We start from the raw sequence: 17,289 nt of genomic DNA on the forward strand, positions 1-17,289 counted from the left end.
GTAACTCTAACAGAGAGTTCATGGTTAACTCTAACAGAGAGTTCATGGGTAACTCTAACAGACAGTTCATGGGTAACTCTAACAGACAGTTCATGGGTAACTCTAACAGAGAGTTCATGGGTAACTCTAACAGAGAGTTCATGGGTAACTCTAACAGAGAGTTCATGGGTAACTCTAACAGAGAGTTCATGGGTAACTCTAACAGAGACTCTAACAGACAGTTCATGGGTAACTCTAACAGAGAGTTCATGGGTAACTCTAACAGAGAGTTCATGGGTAACTCTAACAGAGAGTTCATGGGTAACTCTAACAGACAGTTCATGGGTAACTCTAACAGAGTTCATGGTTAACTCTAACAGAGAGTTCATGGTTAACTCTAACAGAGAGTTCATGGTTAACTCTAACAGAGAGTTTAAGGGTAACTTTACCCCTGCTTTACCTCAACATTTCCCTCTTTATCATCTTTTCATTCTTTGAAGTTACTCAGGTTAGAAATCTCAGCTCCTTTGAGTTCCCCCCTTTCTCTCACATGCAACTCAGTAAAACAGCCAAATCTTCAAAAAACCCCGAGACTCAGACCACTGCCTGCAAACCCCATCATCTCTTACCTGAGAGACAGGGCTGGCTTTCTAACTGCAACAGCAACAGCAGCTCCTTCTCTGATAACGTCTCCTCAACACAGCAGACGAGCTCCCGCCACTCCTTCGTGGTCTGGGCTTTCTGTTCCCTTTAGAGAAGACATCAGGTTGGTGCGTGGCCCATGAGGATTTGCACACGCCAGGCTTCCTCTCTTGTGTGTTCTGTATTCTCCTGCTTGCATTCGGACCTTTTATCCTTGCTGCGCTCACTGTGAGGGGCAGTTCTTCCCCAGCCCTGTTCTTGGCTTCTTCATCCTTCCTTCAGGTCTTTCTCCATGAAATGGTTACTCCCACCCTCTGTGCATTTCCCATCCTTCTCATTTCACAGTTTCTTCCGAGCGTCTGTCTACACCTGAAGATGCCATACTTTTACTATTTTGTGTGTTTGCTGCCTATGTTCCTGTGATGTTAGCCACGAGGACAGGAGACAGGCACTTTATCTGTTCGGCTCACTGCTCTATCCCCACTGCTTAGAACTGTGCCTGACACATAGGAGTAGCTCATTAGCATGTGCTGCCTCACATGTGGACATCTCTCTCACAGGCTTGCTGCCTGTGTGGCCAGCCTGGGTTGCAGGAAGCTCCACACAGGTGCTAGATGTAGGGTATATCTTATGGTTACCTGACCATAGCCCCTTCCTTGTTCCTTGGCTAATTTAGGAGTGGCGGTGTTCCCCATCGGGGTTGGGGATCGTTATGATGAAGCCCAGCTGAGGATCTTGGCAGGCCCAGGGGCCAGCTCCAATGTGGTAAAGCTCCGGCAAATTGAAGACCTCCCCACTGTAGTTACCCTGGGCAATTCCTTCTTCCACAAACTGTGCTCTGGTAAGTTTTCTGATATATATTTTTTCCCAATTCTCAAACAACCACTGCCTCCATGATCACTACCAAGCCAGAAAGCCCATAAAACCAAATAACACTCCAAAGACTCAAAGATGTCCATATATAAAAGTTAGTCTTAAATGAAGAGTGCATATGGATCAGAACTTTCATATTTCTGTTTGTGGAAGGTGTATACTATCACCTCCAGGGATTTCTGGAAAATTTTCTGTGACCAATCCCATTTCCACTTGAACTGTCCATCTGACTTTTTAAGCAGAGGAAGTCCTGGCTTGTTTTTACTGAAGGATTTTGGATGAAAGAACTGGGAGAGATAAGCAAGGAACCCCAGCATCCTACAGGTCATGGTCCTCTATTTTACTCTCAGTATACATATAAAGGACTTTAGAAATACATCATCAAAGCCGATATTGAAGGACCACAGGTTAAGTTGATTTTAGGTTAGAAACATGTTTTGTTTTCTGGCCTGGTTTTATATATTAATGTTGTTGTTGTTATTATTATTATTATTGGTTTTTTCAAGACAGGGTTTCTCTGTAGCTTTGGAGGCTGTCCTGGAACTCGCTTTGTAGACCAGGCTGGCCTCAAACTCACAGAGATCCACCTGCCTCTGCCTCCCGAGTGCTGGGATTACAGGTGTGCACCACCACTGCCCAGCGTAATTATTATTTTTATAATTTATTTAACTTGATTTTATGTGCATTGGTGTGAAGGTGTCAGATGCCCTGGAATTGGAGCTACAGACAGCTGTAAGCTGCCACGTGGGTGCTGGGAATTTGAACCTGGGTCTTCTTGAAGAGCAGCCAGTGCTCTTAATCACTGAGCCATCTCTGCAGCCCTTGTAATTATTTTTAAATGAAACCTTTCTACAGAGTTACAGACCTTTCCTGATAGATGGTGGCTCTCTTGGCAGCAATCATTAAGAGATCTCTTTCAGGTTTTGTGGATCTTGCTTCACCCCCACCCCGACTCCTAGCCAGCATGAGATAAGTAAAAGTTACTGCCATGTGATAACTATTGTTTTCACAATTATCAATTGTCATAAAGTACATCAGAAGGACCACAGGGTTGTCACCTCCTTGTATCCTCATATGTCAAAGTGAAGCCCACTCAGATTCTTCTTAGAGACGGTGATGATGTGGTGAATGGTTTAGAATTCTTGGTGGTAGGTGGTGACTAGAGTCCTTCTGTGTCTGTTTCAGGGTTTTCTGGAGTTTGTGTGGATGAGGATGGAAATGAGAAGAGGGTAAGTCACTTCCTGTTGACTTGGAAGGAAAGGTCAGAAATACATGTTGGGAGCGCTTGTTCTTACTGAGTAATTTTACACTGGGTGGTCTTAGCCTCATTCTCCTGCTTGTTATTAGCCTGTTTTGGGGGGTCCCTCTGTCAATCTTGTGTTATGTCTCCCATCTTATGTAGAGCCTCCTTAATGTAAGGCTGCTGTCCAACCCTAGCCCATCCTGGAGGCAGGCAGTGACATGGCAGTTAGACTTAGTTTTGGTGTGCCTCATCCTGGTCCTTTCTCAAATCTGTTTTCTCCTTTTGCAGCCTGGGGATGTCTGGACCTTGCCAGATCAATGCCACACAGTGACCTGCTTGCCGAATGGCCAGACTCTGCTGCAGAGTCATAGGGTCAACTGTGATCACGGACCCAGGCCTTCGTGTTCCAACAGCCAGTCCCCTGTGCGAGTGGAGGAGACCTGTGGCTGCCGTTGGACCTGCCCTTGTGAGTCCTTCATTTCCCTAGTCTGGATTGTGTAGAGGAGCAGGCTTTTAACCTGCTGTGTAGACAGCCAGCATGGAAGAGGCTAAGGTGGGGGCACTCCTACCTCATGACACACATGCTGTCGTGCCTTGTACTCTTCCCCTCCATGGAGTCTGGGTATGTTTTCACAGAGCCTCAGAGATCCACAGATGTGTTTTCACAGACCCACAGGAAGAATTGCTTTTCTGAGGTTCAAGTTCAGCCTGGCCATTTCAAGTCAACCCTTCAGAATATACATACTGGGATGTCAGAAATATAGCCATGTGCGTGAGGCACCTCTAGAGCCCTTCCCCTGAGTCATACCTACAGTCATATGGGGCTGCATGCAACTGTATATTATCAGGTGGCCTTGTATAAGAGCTGGACACAGGTCCATCCCCCGTAAGCCTGTGGTGAATACTCATCTGGGAGGGGAAGTCCTCAACCTCGCTGTTGGGAAAAATGGCCTCTGTGATGATCTGTTCTCAGCAGTGGAAGCAGACATAATTGTAGGGTGCCATCAGAACTGTGTTTCACATCTCACTCTCCCTTCAGAACATATTGAAGGGGATACATTTCCCTTCTGGCTTTGATGAAAATAGTCCCAGAGTTCATGCTGTTTCTGGTTACTCATAGGAATTCTACGGTCACTTCAGTCATCAGACAGTCTCAGTTGGTCACTAGGTGGCTGTGCGGTAATTAAAACTTTGAACTTTATTAGAGTTTAAGTATCTGTCCAGACACAGCTTCTGCTGCCTGCCTTTGGGAAGAAGAGTGTGGCCAGCTTCTCTCATAGCTGGGAGCGTGGAGAAAGGGATGAATGGGCTCAGAAGGCCACACGGGGCTGTGTAAGCTCTCTTGAGGCTTTCCTGAAGTCCAGCCCTGGGCTTCTGTTCCCAGGCCTGGCTCGCTGCTGCTTCTCCACACACAGCGTCTGATGCCTTTGTATTCAGTCTATCTTGACTGACTCTCTTCCAGAGATCTTTCCCTGTCTCTCAGAAAGGATCACTTTGAACACAACCCCCAGCCATCCCATCCTTCCTAGCTCCTGTCTAGTCCCCAAGATTAGTTCAGCCCTTCTCCTACCACTGGGATAGAGCAAGTGACTCTTTTCAAACACTAGCAAGCATCTCCCTTGCTGTCTGGCCACCAGTGGTCAGAAGATCCGTCAGGCAAGAATCAGACACTGGTCCTGAGTTCTCTGTGACTGAAAGGGATACAAACCTAGCTCCTGCCTTCTGAGGGTCCTGCTCACTGGGCGTGGCTCTCCCATTTGTCCCTCTTAGGGGATGGATTGCAAAGGAGTGATCTTGTCGGGGGGTCTCAGTCCAGCATTTGATACCCCCTCCTTTTCTACCTATGAGTGAAAGGCGTCAAGGGGCCACACTAGATTGGGATTATTAAATCCTTTAAAACTGAAAGCTCTTTTTGAATCTAGAAGTTTCTCTTAAAATAGTTTTATTGGTGTATGTTCATTGTACATGGTAGTAAAATTCATAAAGACTACAGCAGCTCTGGCATCCACTGATGACTGATGGTTTGTTTTTCTGCTCTGTTTGCCCAGTTGGGAGGGATTCCTGTCATCCCCACCATGTTAGAATTCTATCGGAAGAAAGAACTTTCCCGCCTCTCTACTTAATTACTTAATCAAATTAATGATTGGTGCTGATGTAGCCATGTCATGGATTCTGTATAACCGGTTGACGAGAGTCTGCTCTTTTCTTGCTTCATTGGTTCCAGATGTGGTTCTTGGGCATCTGTTTGGTTCGATTTGAGTCCTTTTGGCATGTTTCATCCTTTCCTTTTTCAGACAGCAAAGAGCTTGGATCCTGCTGTCCATGACGTGCTTGCCTAATTCTCGAACCCACCTGCTGTCACTCCAGAGTCTGTGAGAAAGACAAGGCCGCCAGCTCAGGTGTTGGTGTACCTGCTTTTCTGTACTGAGTCTCAAAGTGAGATTCAGTTTTCCAAAGTTATTTACATTCGTCATCTCCCCTTGCTCTTCAGTGGCTGTGTTGTTTATTAGTTTTGTTTTTATTGCACTTATTAAATGGGATGATTGTTCATACTGATGGATTTTATGGTGACATTCCCACACTGGCATGAATGGGGATTTGGAGTTATGCACCTCTCTCTTTTTTTCCCTCATTTTATGATTCATCGATTGGAAAGGCAGTTTTTAAGAATGGCTTTTAACTACTCTGTTGCCTGCCCACCACAGATGTTATTCCCCTGCCTCATTCCCCTCTACCTCTGTTCTTGATTCACTTCTGCATTCTTTCTGGAAAATGTTGCTCAGGGGTTTCGTGGCTTTGAACATTGTTTTCAAGAATTCTGCTGATACTTTTTGATTTTTTTTTTTTTTCACTCCGTGAACCATTTGACACCTTTACCTGATGCCTGGGGAGTTACTCTTTATCTTTAGAGTTCAATGGTTTTGCCGCTACCTCCCCTCCCCCCAGGTTTACTCAGGGTCAACCGATCTGGGTGAAAATTTCCAGACATTTGTCACTTGCTGTTAGCGTCCAGATTTGGCTCTTCCTTGAGTTCCAGAACCTTCTGATAAGCCAGACTCAGTCTTTTTCTGATCCCTCTGGAAGGACTCCATCCCCACCCTCTCTTGACTTCCTCTCCCCTGCCTCTGTCTCCACTCCTCTCCACTCTCCTGCTGACGTCTTGCTCTTTCCAGGGTTTCTCATTCCATATTTCATTTTGGTCTGTTCTCCCCTGGGCCCTTCAGTTTTGACTTGATTTTTAGCTGTTTCTTTTATCTTTCTTTCTCCTGAGCCCAATCAACACTCCCCCCCCCCTCTTTTTTGTTTTTTTGTTTTTTGAGACAGGGTTCCTTTGTGTAGCTTTGGCGCCTGTCCTGAAACTCACACCATAGACCAGGCTGGCCTCGAACTCACAGAGATCCGCCTGCCTCTGCCTCCCGAGTGCTGGGATTAAAGGCGTGTGCCACCACTGCCTGGTGGTGGCCGAACTTTTTCGAAAACCTGTTCCCAATCTGTGTATTTCTTGCACTTCCTGTTCCTTTGTTTCAGTTGGTGTATGTGATCTCACATGCTGTAGCACACATATAGAAGTCAGAAGTTAGACAACTTAGGGCGTTAGTGTTTCCTCCCATCCTGGAGGCCGTGGGGATGGAGTTCAGGTCATTAGTCCTGGAATCAAGAGCCACCTGCCTGGCCTGTTTCTTTTCTTAGTTCTTAAAGTTCCTATTCAAGGTAGTTGCCATCTTTGTGTAAGTTTTTGAGTATATTTAAATTACTGTATATCATGTCATATGGGTTTCTCCTGTGACGTTTTGGGGATAGAGTCTCCACTGAGTGAGAAGTGCTGGTTCTTACTTCCTGATTTTCAAGTCATTCTTACAGACTCCTGTCACTCTTTAATGTGTGGATCAGTTTTTTTTTTTTTCTCCACATTCAATAAACCAGTTGGGAAAGTCATTTATTAGTGATGTGTGCAGATTTCATATCTTCTGGTGTTTCAGCTCTCTTTAAAACATCTTTCCAGGCCCCCAGTTTCCTTCTTTGTTATTTTTTATGTGTTGCTTCTCAATTGCCAAGTGTCTTCTCATTTCCTTGCCCTGATTTTGGTGCTGGGAACCTGGGGCCTCACACACAAGGCAAGCACAGTGCCGTTGACCTCTGTCTCTAACTCCCAGAGTCTCTTTCAGTCTTTACATTTGTTTGTTGACTTCGATAATGCTTACCCATCGTTCTTTGATACCCAGAGTGTAGTTTTAATGTACTACTTGGTTTTAGATACTTCTCTGCTAGGTAGAGAGACAGTGAGATAATAAAATATGAAGAAAAGGAGAGAGGTGTGATGAAATGGATTCTAGAATACATTTAGCAGTGGTATGTTTTTAAAAATATTTTGTAGCTCTGTGATAACATTTTATTATGTAAATCTCAGATTCTCATTCTCTTTAGTTGGGTGACTTTAACTTTTCCTGTGTCTTGAACATTGGAGTTTATTAATATATGTGGCTTATTACAAATGGTAGTGGGAGCTAGAGAGATGGATCAGTGGTTAAAAGCACTTGGTATTCTTTCAGAGGACCCAGGTTCGATTCCCAGGCCCTACATGGCAGCTTGAAACTGTCTATAACTCTAGCTCCAGATGATCTAATGTCTTCTTCAGGCCTCCACAGACAAAATACATGCAGGCAAAATACTGATACATACCTAAAAAATGAATGAATGAATAAAAGAAAGAAAAAAGGGGGATTAGGGAAGGAAGGAAGGAAGAGAGAGAGAGAGAGAGAGAGAGAGAGAGAGAGAGAGAGAGAGAGAGAAGCCTGGTCAGGAAACAGGATAAGGTTTACAAATCCATTTACCAAACATGAGCATGCGTGTCATGACTATTAGGCTGGCATTTAGTCTAGATTGCCACAAACTCTTGTGACACTCCCCAAAGGTAGTGACTGTGGTGCCATTATGCATGAGGATCTCTTAAGTCCAGTATCTAACCAGAGTCTTACCCAAGCAAGCAGCAAAGCACAATTCAGTTCTGACCTTCTTTGGCTCCAGCTTACTGTGTCACAGTTGGTCTGACGGAGCCATTCTGGTTGATAGTCTTTGCTTTATGATTTAATTATACATTGTCATTGGTAATCGGGGCTGTTCACTTGACACATCACTTTTTTCTTTTTTTTTTGGTTTTGTCGAGAAAGGGTTTCTCTGTGTAGTTTTGGTGCCTGTCCTGGATCTCGCTTTGTAGACCAGGCTGGCCTCGAACTCTCAGAGATCTGCCTGGCTCTGCCTCCTGAGTGCTGGGATTAAGGGGTGTATCACTACAGCCTGGCAACAGTTGAACTAATAAGGATTAGGTTATTCAATTTTCCCACCACTATGACAAAACACCTGATACTACAAAGTTAAAAAAAGGAAAGGTTCATTTTCACTCACAGTTCTGGGGTTTTTGTCTGCGGTCACCTGGCTCCGTTATATTGGGACTGTGGTCAGGTAGCACATTCCGGCAGGAGGAGGATGCTCACCTCAGGGCTAGGAGAGAGTGCGGGGCTGCTGTGCTATGTTCCTTCAAGGCACATCCTCAATAACCTAGCTCCCGCCTACTCAGCTCTTAAAGCAGTGTCACCAGCCGGAAGCCAGCCCTTTGGGGGACACTTCCCCAAACCCCAACAGGACTCGCTAGCAGCATGAGTACCCGCAAGAAGGTGGCAGGGAGGACGGCTCAAGGACTCGGGAAGTTCCAGTGAAGTTCAGTGGGAGCTTCTCAGCTCTGAGAAATGGTGCGGCCTGCCATGCCGGTCACATGCTGTGCAGACAGTCACATGCTGTGCGGACAGTCACATGCTTTGCGGACAGTCACATGCTGTGCAGACAGTCACATGCTGTGCGGACAGTCACATGCTGTGCAGTCACATGCTGTGTAGACAGTCACATGCTGTGCAGTCACATGCTGTGCAGACAGTCACATGCTGTGCAGACAGTCACATGCTGTGTAGACAGTCACATGATGTGCGGACAGTCACTTGCTGTGTAGACAGTCACATGCTGTGCGGACAGTCACATGCTGTGCAGACAGTCACATGCTGTGTAGACAGTCACATGCTGTGCGGACAGTCACATGCTGTGCGGACAGTCACATGCTGTGTAGACAGTCACATGCTGTGTAGACAGTCACATGCTGTGCAGACAGTCACATGCTGTGCGGACAGTCATATGCCTTGGGAGCTGCTCAGCTCTGAGAAATGGTGCAGCTGCCCTGCCGGTCATATGCAGTGTTGATAATTACCCACCAAAGTGGTAGTGCTCAGGCCTGGTTGTGAGTAGGGGCATTGGTGGAGTCTCACTGAGTTTTCCTCTCATTTCTTGTATTTTGTTCATTAACGTCTATAAATGAGTCACGATTTGTGTGAAAAACTCATCTCCAATTTCATTTAGATCCAAGGCTTGCTTTCAGATCAACAGCACTGGCACATTCAGAGTGGGAATCCCCTCCCCACCTCCGGCTCCCCAATCATCTTATGTGGATGCCCAGTGATTAGCATTCACATACTGTTTTAGTAGGAACCTTGACAATTTGCTGATTATATGTGAATGTGGGTCCCTGAGCGAGCTCTGAGACCCAATTGCTTATTTTGGCCCAGGAAATACTTCTCTTATGCAATCTCTGGTGGGATGAGTCACTATAGCCACCGGTACCGTTAGTGGAAGGGACAGGTGTCTTCAGGTGAAGTTCTTTTTAGTGAGGTCATGAATAGCTTGCTCAGCGCCTCATGCTTTCAACATGACATTACACCCTTGGAACTTCCCTTTGTTTCCCGGGCCAGGCTCCCCTGGAGAGCGGCTGGCTCACTTGGTTTGTGTGCAGCATGGCCACGTTGCTGCAGGCATGCATGAGGAGGCTGGAGAGTGTCCATCTACCGTCTGCTTTCCCCTTTCAGGTGTGTGCACTGGCAGTTCCACTCGGCACATCATCACCTTTGATGGGCAGAACTTCAAGCTGACTGGCAACTGCTCCTATGTCCTCTTTCAAAACAAGGAGCAGGACTTGGAAGTGGTTCTCCACAATGGGGCCTGCAGCCCCAGGGCAATGCAAGGCTGCATGAAGTCCATTGAGGTGAAGCATGCTGGCCTCTCCGTGGAGCTGCACAGTGACATGGAGGTGAGAAGAGTTTGCTGCGGGATCCATGGCAGGGCAGAGCGGAGCTTCAGGAAAACCGCATGGAGCTGGTTTTAACTGCTGCCACCGCCTGGGAGTCAGCCTTCCCCTGACTAGCAGGGCACTTCCTCCCTCGGCGGGTTCCTTCCATCTCCCCAGTCCTGACATGATTTCGTGTTGCTCTGGGTCCAGATTTGGGAGAGCAGATCAGTTTTAGATAGCAAGTTAGGAATTTAGTCCCAGTTTCTGGCATTGATAAGAGCTGGGTTGGCACCAGGACCATGGACACACTAGGCGTTATGAGCCCAGTGCCCAAGGCCTGGGGGCTTTCCAAACGGAAATATTTAGTGCTTAAATCAGGGCCTTTGAAAATATTTAGGGCCTCGACAAAAATGTATGGCTTCAAAGTTTAGAGAGGAGACTGCCAAACGGCTATAAATAAGTGTTTGATTAAATGCTCACAAAAGGTTATATTATGCCAACTTCTTTACTTGTTCATTTAGAAATCATAAATATTTCATGGTGTGAAAACAACTTGTAGACTAGATTTTCTCACTTGGTAAGAATTCCTGAGTATGAGCACTAATTGCTGAGAAATCAGAGTTAGTCATACATCAAAAGAGGAGTCATAGCCAAAGAAATCTTAAAATCAGAGTGATAAAAAACCCTTCCAAAATTTTTACAGCAAAATTACATCGCTGCAGAATGTGAGTACATTTTAATATGTTTGATATGCTATTTGGTGGGGCTTCAGAAGGAAGGCACTCATGCTCACATGTAGGATTTGAAGCCACCCTGGTGGGTACTTCCTTCTGAAGACACTGCCCCAGAAGCTGGTGTAATGGCGGCTTATTGGGATGGGATCATCCTTCCATACCGAGGTCCACAGATCAGGTACCCTGAAGCCTTGGGAATTCTAGTTCAGGTGCATGCTGTTACAGTGGTCTGTGCTGCTGAGCTCTACAAAGCCCCTTGGCTTTGAAAGAGCTGCTGAGAAACATCAGGTGTGGGCAACTCTGCAGTCAGATGCGAATGAGGAATGTCCAGGGACCCTCAGTAGCTTCAGTAAGAAGCAAGAGTGAAGCTTGAGACTTTTGATGCATGAGAACTATTGGTGAACTTTTTCTTGTTTGAGCAGATGACAGTGAATGGGAGACTGGTCCCGGCCCCATACGTGGGTGGAAACATGGAAGTCAGCATCTACGGTGCTATCATGTATGAAGTCAGGTTCAACCATCTTGGCCACATCCTCACATTCACTCCACAAAACAATGAGTTCCAACTGCAGCTTAGCCCCAAGACCTTTGCTTCGAAGATGTATGGTCTCTGTGGTAAGGAGGTCCCAGCTCCGCTCTTCTTCTGTGTTATAAACCCCACTGTGCTTCCTGTGTGTATGTGAGGGCTGGGGGTGGCACTTCTATTACTCAATTCTGTGTCAAGCATCCAGTAGCGAGGGTCAGACCATCCTTGAGGGTGGAGAATGGCCAAGTCTTTGGCACTGCTGTCTTAATTTTTTTGTTACTCTAGGAATCTGTGATGAGAATGGGGCCAATGACTTCATGCTGCGGGATGGCACCGTCACCACAGACTGGAAAAGGCTTATCCAGGAATGGACTGTGCAGCAGCCAGGGCACACATGCCAGCCTGTTCCCGAGGAGCAGTGTCCTGTCTCCGACAGCTCCCACTGCCAGGTCCTCTTCTCGGCACTGTTTGCTGAATGCCATAAGGTCCTTGCTCCAGCCACGTTCCATGCCATCTGCCAGCAAGACAGTTGCCACCAGGAGCGAGTGTGTGAGGTGATTGCTTCTTATGCCCACCTCTGTCGGACCAATGGGGTCTGTGTCGACTGGAGGACAACTGATTTCTGTGGTGAGTCCCCATATGTGCTCCCTGAACCTTGGAAACAAATTAAGTATGGGATTGTTCACACTCTCTGGTCTTCAGAGTCTCATCTGCCTAATGAAGATCAAAATCCCCATATTTCCTATTAGGATTCCTGTTAGAATCAAACAAGACTGTAGATATAGAAGCTCTTTGAATGCAGAACTTTTATGTAGATAAGCGTATAGTTCTGTAATGCAAATTGTTGTGAATTTGGTGTTTTAGACACAGGTAGATATCAGCTAAGTATTGCATGCCCAGTAACATAGAGTTTGAAATTCTACCAATGGGGAGCGAACACCCACTGGGCAGGGTTTTGAAGTGGGAGTGGCGGTTTGCCTCTTGACTCCTCAGAACTGCTGATTGCCAAATAGAAATGCTAATGTAGACCTCACCCTGTCAAGGCCAGCCTTCCTAATTGGACCTGTCCTTTGCTTATCATTTGAAATGCACAGAGCACCAATGTGAATCAGGTGTGGATTCTGTCCCCACAGGATGCTGGAGTGACAGCATCACCAACATCCTAGTCCACGGCAAATAGAGTCGTTTACTTTTTGTGCATGTTGGTGTCTGAGTCTATCGCCACAGAGTTCTCAGCCTCCGTGACTGGGAGCTGAGGACTTGGGCATCTCATCTAGTGATTGGCTGCTCTCTTAGTCTTCCTGCATCTTAGGTTTGGCAGAGTAGAAAAAAGAGCCGAACTACCCACCCCTGCCCCTCAAGCAGTTTTTAGTTCTTGGGTTTTGTACCAGGCTTTTTCTTTTGGGCCACCAATCAGCTCCCAAATTGTGACACGGGCACTTCTTATTAGTTATGAATGCTCGGCCTTATCTTAGCTCATATTTTAATTTTTTCTCTTTATCTACATTTTGCTGTGGGGCTTTTTAACCTTCTTTCTTTCTGTATATCTTACTTTCCTGCTGTCTCTATGTCTGTCTGTCTGTCTGGCCCTGGGTATGTCCTTCTCTTTCTCCTCATTCTCTCCTCCTTCTCTCACTCTTTTTGAGCTTACATTTCTCCTTCTTTTATTTACTTTGCCTGCCAGCCCCGCCTATCCCTCTCTGCTTAGCTATTGGCTGTTCAGCTTTTTATTAGACCAATCAGGTGCCTTAGGCAGGCAAGGTGAAACAGCAACACATCTTTTCATAATTAAACAAATGCAGCAAAAACAAATGTAACACATCTTTACATCATCAAACAGATGCAGCATAAATGAATGTAACACATTTTCACACATTTCAAGTAATATTCTGCATCATAAACAAATAAAACACATCTTTACATAGTTAAAAAATAATATTCCACAACAGGGTTTTTTGTCCATGTGGATGGTATTGCTTTTACTCTACCCACCTGCAGACCACCAGGCAAATGCTGCATTTTGCATTATGGAAAGCATCTTCTGTATTTACTTGCTTTGTGTATGTCCTCACTGTTTATTGTACACACAGAGAAAACCCCAGTGCTGCCTGTATGAATATGGCCATGTGAGGGAGTTTGCCCAGCCAGGTTATAATGCAAGAAGGGAGTCACTGTTAGCTTCCTCATCACTATGGTTCTTTATTTAAGAGGATTTTTAAAGTCTCAGATATAATGTCTGTATTCCAAAGGAAGAATGCAAGAGCTTTCACATGATTGGTTGGGGTTATATTTGGCTGCAAGTAGCTGAGAAGTAAGGAATTCCTGTCAGTTAGATGATCAGAGGGAGGTGTCATCATTGATGCTGGCCATGGTCATCTTCCCCAAGGTTTAAGATGCAGCTCGAGGTATGAAGTGCAGGGTCCAGCAAGTACTACAGGAAGGAGGCACAGCTGTCTTTCTAAAATAAAATCGATTTCCGGAGCCCACCAATACTTCCTTCCTTCTATTTAATTGGTCAGAACTTAGCCATGTGACTGCAATTAGTCACAAAGGAGGTTTTGCATTCTGAGTGGTTGTATGTGGAAGCAAGAATTCTAGTATAGCAGAAAATGAAGAGAATGGACACTGGGGAGACCGGTTGTGTCTACTCTAGCAAGTTAGTCAGATGCTTGGCCATCTTGAATCGGCTAGGCTTCTTTTGCTTCTGGCTGGTGTAGGCTGTTGAGAATGACCCCATTCTCTGTCTGCAGCTATGTCGTGCCCATCATCCCTGGTATATAATCACTGTGAGCGTGGCTGCCCTCGGCACTGTGATGGGAATACTAGCTCCTGTGGGGACCACCCCTCAGAAGGCTGCTTCTGTCCCCAACACCAAGTCATGCTGGAAGGCAGCTGTGTCCCCGAGGAGGCGTGCACTCAGTGTGTCGGGGAGGATGGAGTCCGACATCAGGTAGGAGCCTGGCATCTCCATCTCAGTGGGTTGACCCCTTCCATTTCCCACAGCAGGGTTGACTCTTATGGAATCATGGAGGGATAAGAAGGTAGCATGCACAAGAGCTTTGGGTTATGGCAGATCTGAGTTTGGCTCTTGGGTCTCCCATGGATGAGCTGTGATATCAAACACCAAAGTGTTAGCATATCATTAATATTATTTTTATCCATGCATATAGAGTGATAGAGGAACTCAGGAGGGAAGGAGAAAATAACATGAGATGATGTCTGACATTTTTCAAGCATAGTATATATATACTTTGCATATTATCTCCGTATTCTTTAAAGATATGTTTATTTTCCTCCAGAGCATTTGTAACCACCCATAGCCAAATGAGTTTAAAGGGCACAGATACACAGTTCATGACCATTCTTCACTGTGGGATTGCTTTTAATGGACTAATGTACATTGCAAATATTTCAGAAGGTTTTTGCTTCTTTAATGTGAATATGTGTGTGTGCATCTCTCTCTCTCTCTCTCTCTCTGTGTGTGTGTGTGTGTGTGTGTAAGTGTAAAGCATCCTTGAGCCCAGGTTCTACCAGAAGATGCTAGTTTAACCCACATTGCTTTTAAATACAGAAAGTTCTCAAGGAACTCAGCTCAGTCAACTTTCCTGTGGACCCAGCTTGTAGAGATGGGTTTGATGTTGCAATCAGAATTCGAAACTCAGTGTAACTCCGAAGACCTACCGTTTCTGTTATCCAGAAGCACATTTACTGCATTGTTCCTGGGATGATTTGCTTGGAAATCACTGAGTTGCCAATTATTTTAATTTCTGGGGACTCATGAGCACACTCCCAAAGGGTATTTATCAAACTCTTCCATTGGTCTTGATGGAAGATGGTAGACCATGATGGTAGTCTGCTCTTTTCCAAGTTGATAGCATATGCATTTACAAGACCAGGTGCATAGCAGCCCTGTCCTTCATCATGGTCAGTGACATCACCTAGCACAGTAGATGTAGGAGCCTATTTGGCTTCTAGTAAAGGGGAATGTGCTCTCAAGTCCTAATATATCCACCCTCACTTTCTTAGTTAGGGTTTCTATTGCTGTGAAGAGACACCATGACAGCAACTCTTACAAAGGAAAATATTTAATTGGAGTGGCTTACATTTTTAGAGGTTTTTAGTCTATTATCACCATGATGCAACATGGTGGCATATGGGCAGACATGGTGCTAGAGAAGTAGCCAAGTGTCTGTCTGTCCTACATACTGTATTGCAGTCAACAGGAAGTGGTCTGAGACATTGGGCATGGCTTGAGCATATATGAGACCCCAAAGCCCACCTCCACAGTGACACATTTCCTCCAACAAGGCAACACCTACTCCAACAAAGCCACACCTCCTTTGGGGGCCATTTTCTTTCAACCACTACACTCACCAAGGAGAACCATTTCCCCTTAACGCCCCAGGTGGGTTGGCTTACCCCTGTATTTAGTCACAGCTAGTGGAGCTTGTGGTAAAGCTAGCCAACCAAAGATAATGAAGAAAATAGACACAGTAGCTCCAATGTTTTGTTCATGATGTTGTAAACCAGGAAGTAGATCAGTTTTGATTTTCTCCAGAACCCTGTGGGGTCATTATCACATGTCATATTTAATGGATGAGAAATCCAAGGTTCATATGGCATGAATAATATGATGTGATTGCTGTTGACAGCACCTGGTCATCCTGTGCTGTTCCAGCCCCGCATGGAGCTCAGGAGGAGCTGCTAGCTATGTTCTGCACTGACTGGGCACTGATGGGAGCATGCGCATCTGTCAGCACTAGTGACTGGGTGCGGTCTTTGCTTGCGGTTAATTGTAGAACTTTGTCCCAGTGACCCCTTCCCCTTTTTTTCTCACTGTGAATAGGTGAGCAGGGAAGAAACCCAGGCATACTCTTCCACCATATTTCAAATTGCCAAACTAATTAAGTCCTTGGACATAAGATTCCCCAAGTGAGTTAGCAAAACTCCAAATCCTCAGAGCTCCTGGACTCCTGCGGGGCTGCAATGATGCTGCAAAGCATTTGTGTATGGTGTCAACACCTGGTGGCCATTCCATGCAAAATTTTTGCATATGGCGTTAACACCGGTGGTGGCCATACCAAACTGTGGGAAGTACAACTTGCTTCCGCACTTCCTCTCTGAAGGCAGAAATGGTCTTGTCCTCTTCCTTGGCCTCCCGTGCTGAGAAGTAAGCTCTCTAGCTGAGTATTCCTGCTCCATGAGTGTCAGACGTCTGCAGGTCCCAAAGGCAGGAATCGTGTGACTTTTATTGCAATGTCTTGGTGTGCTCAACCCTCTCTCCCCCACTTCTCCCTGACCCCCTCTCCTTCTCTCTACTTTCCTTACAACAAATTGGAATAGTCATGAGTTGCTTTAAGGGATCTATCCAAATAGCGCATGGTTTTGGACATAAGAGCAGTTTTATATTTGAAAAAAAAAGGGTCAAGTATAGAATTAATCAAAAGCCCTGACGAGAACACAGCCGGTTTTAGTTATTCAGAAAATAGAGTTTAAATGGGAGAAAACAAGCGCTTATCCAGCCACCTGTGTTCCCAGCATCCGCTTTAAAGCAGAGAAAGAATGAAAATCTAATATGAAGAACATTTCCATTAAATGAATTTTTAGACTGAAACAGAAAGCCCAGAAAACCTTCCTTCAGGGAAATAACCAGGGCTTAAATCTGCTATACCCCGGGAAAAGGGAAAATATTTACCAGTTTCCATAGCTCTTGTTTGTTTTACAAAATGCACCGTGGAGATGTGAACTTTGTAGGAGGATCACATGGGGTCTGGAGTCCCGCACAGGCTGCTGGCCTCTCACAGAAGCCACTACTGACACAGCACTGCTCAGAGTTCCACCTCAGCTCAGGGGGACACACATCCTTTACCCAGGAGCTTGTGACCCGGCACTGCCTTTCTCCTGAGGCTCTGAAGCTCCAGCCCAGGCTAGGGGGTGCGTTCCTTTGGCATCTCCCACTGAATCCTCCAGCTATTGGTGGGTGGTGACTGATGACATGCCAGTCTTTTGACTGGCCTTGAGCACTTCAGTTTTCCTACCCCATACTCTCTTCAGGCTGTTCTTTTGGCCCCTTTATTTAATCTTGAAATCCCGCTATTCTTACACCTGTTCTCTGCCTTGATCTGGAATCTGGGTGACCACTCAGCTTGCAGACAGCTTGGGCCTGTGTAGTAGCGCCCCCTGCTGG

The 17,289-nt window shown here is 45.7% G+C and overlaps 1 protein-coding gene across 1 annotated transcript in view; it reads left to right on the top strand.

The window, feature by feature from the left end:
* Vwf (von Willebrand factor) overlaps window positions 1-17,289 on the top strand; it is a 133,782-nt gene that overhangs the window by 93,145 nt on the left and 23,348 nt on the right. The window contains exons 32-38 of the mRNA XM_036181447.1: window positions 1,298-1,462; window positions 2,680-2,723; window positions 3,026-3,203; window positions 9,643-9,863; window positions 10,999-11,191; window positions 11,388-11,729; window positions 13,853-14,052. Coding sequence (XP_036037340.1) covers window positions 1,298-1,462; window positions 2,680-2,723; window positions 3,026-3,203; window positions 9,643-9,863; window positions 10,999-11,191; window positions 11,388-11,729; window positions 13,853-14,052 — 1,343 coding nt within the window. The remainder of the gene's footprint in view (window positions 1-1,297; window positions 1,463-2,679; window positions 2,724-3,025; window positions 3,204-9,642; window positions 9,864-10,998; window positions 11,192-11,387; window positions 11,730-13,852; window positions 14,053-17,289) is intronic.

Source organism: Onychomys torridus, chromosome 3 (genome assembly GCF_903995425.1).
Source record: "Onychomys torridus chromosome 3, mOncTor1.1, whole genome shotgun sequence".
Lineage (NCBI taxonomy): Eukaryota > Metazoa > Chordata > Mammalia > Rodentia > Cricetidae > Onychomys > Onychomys torridus.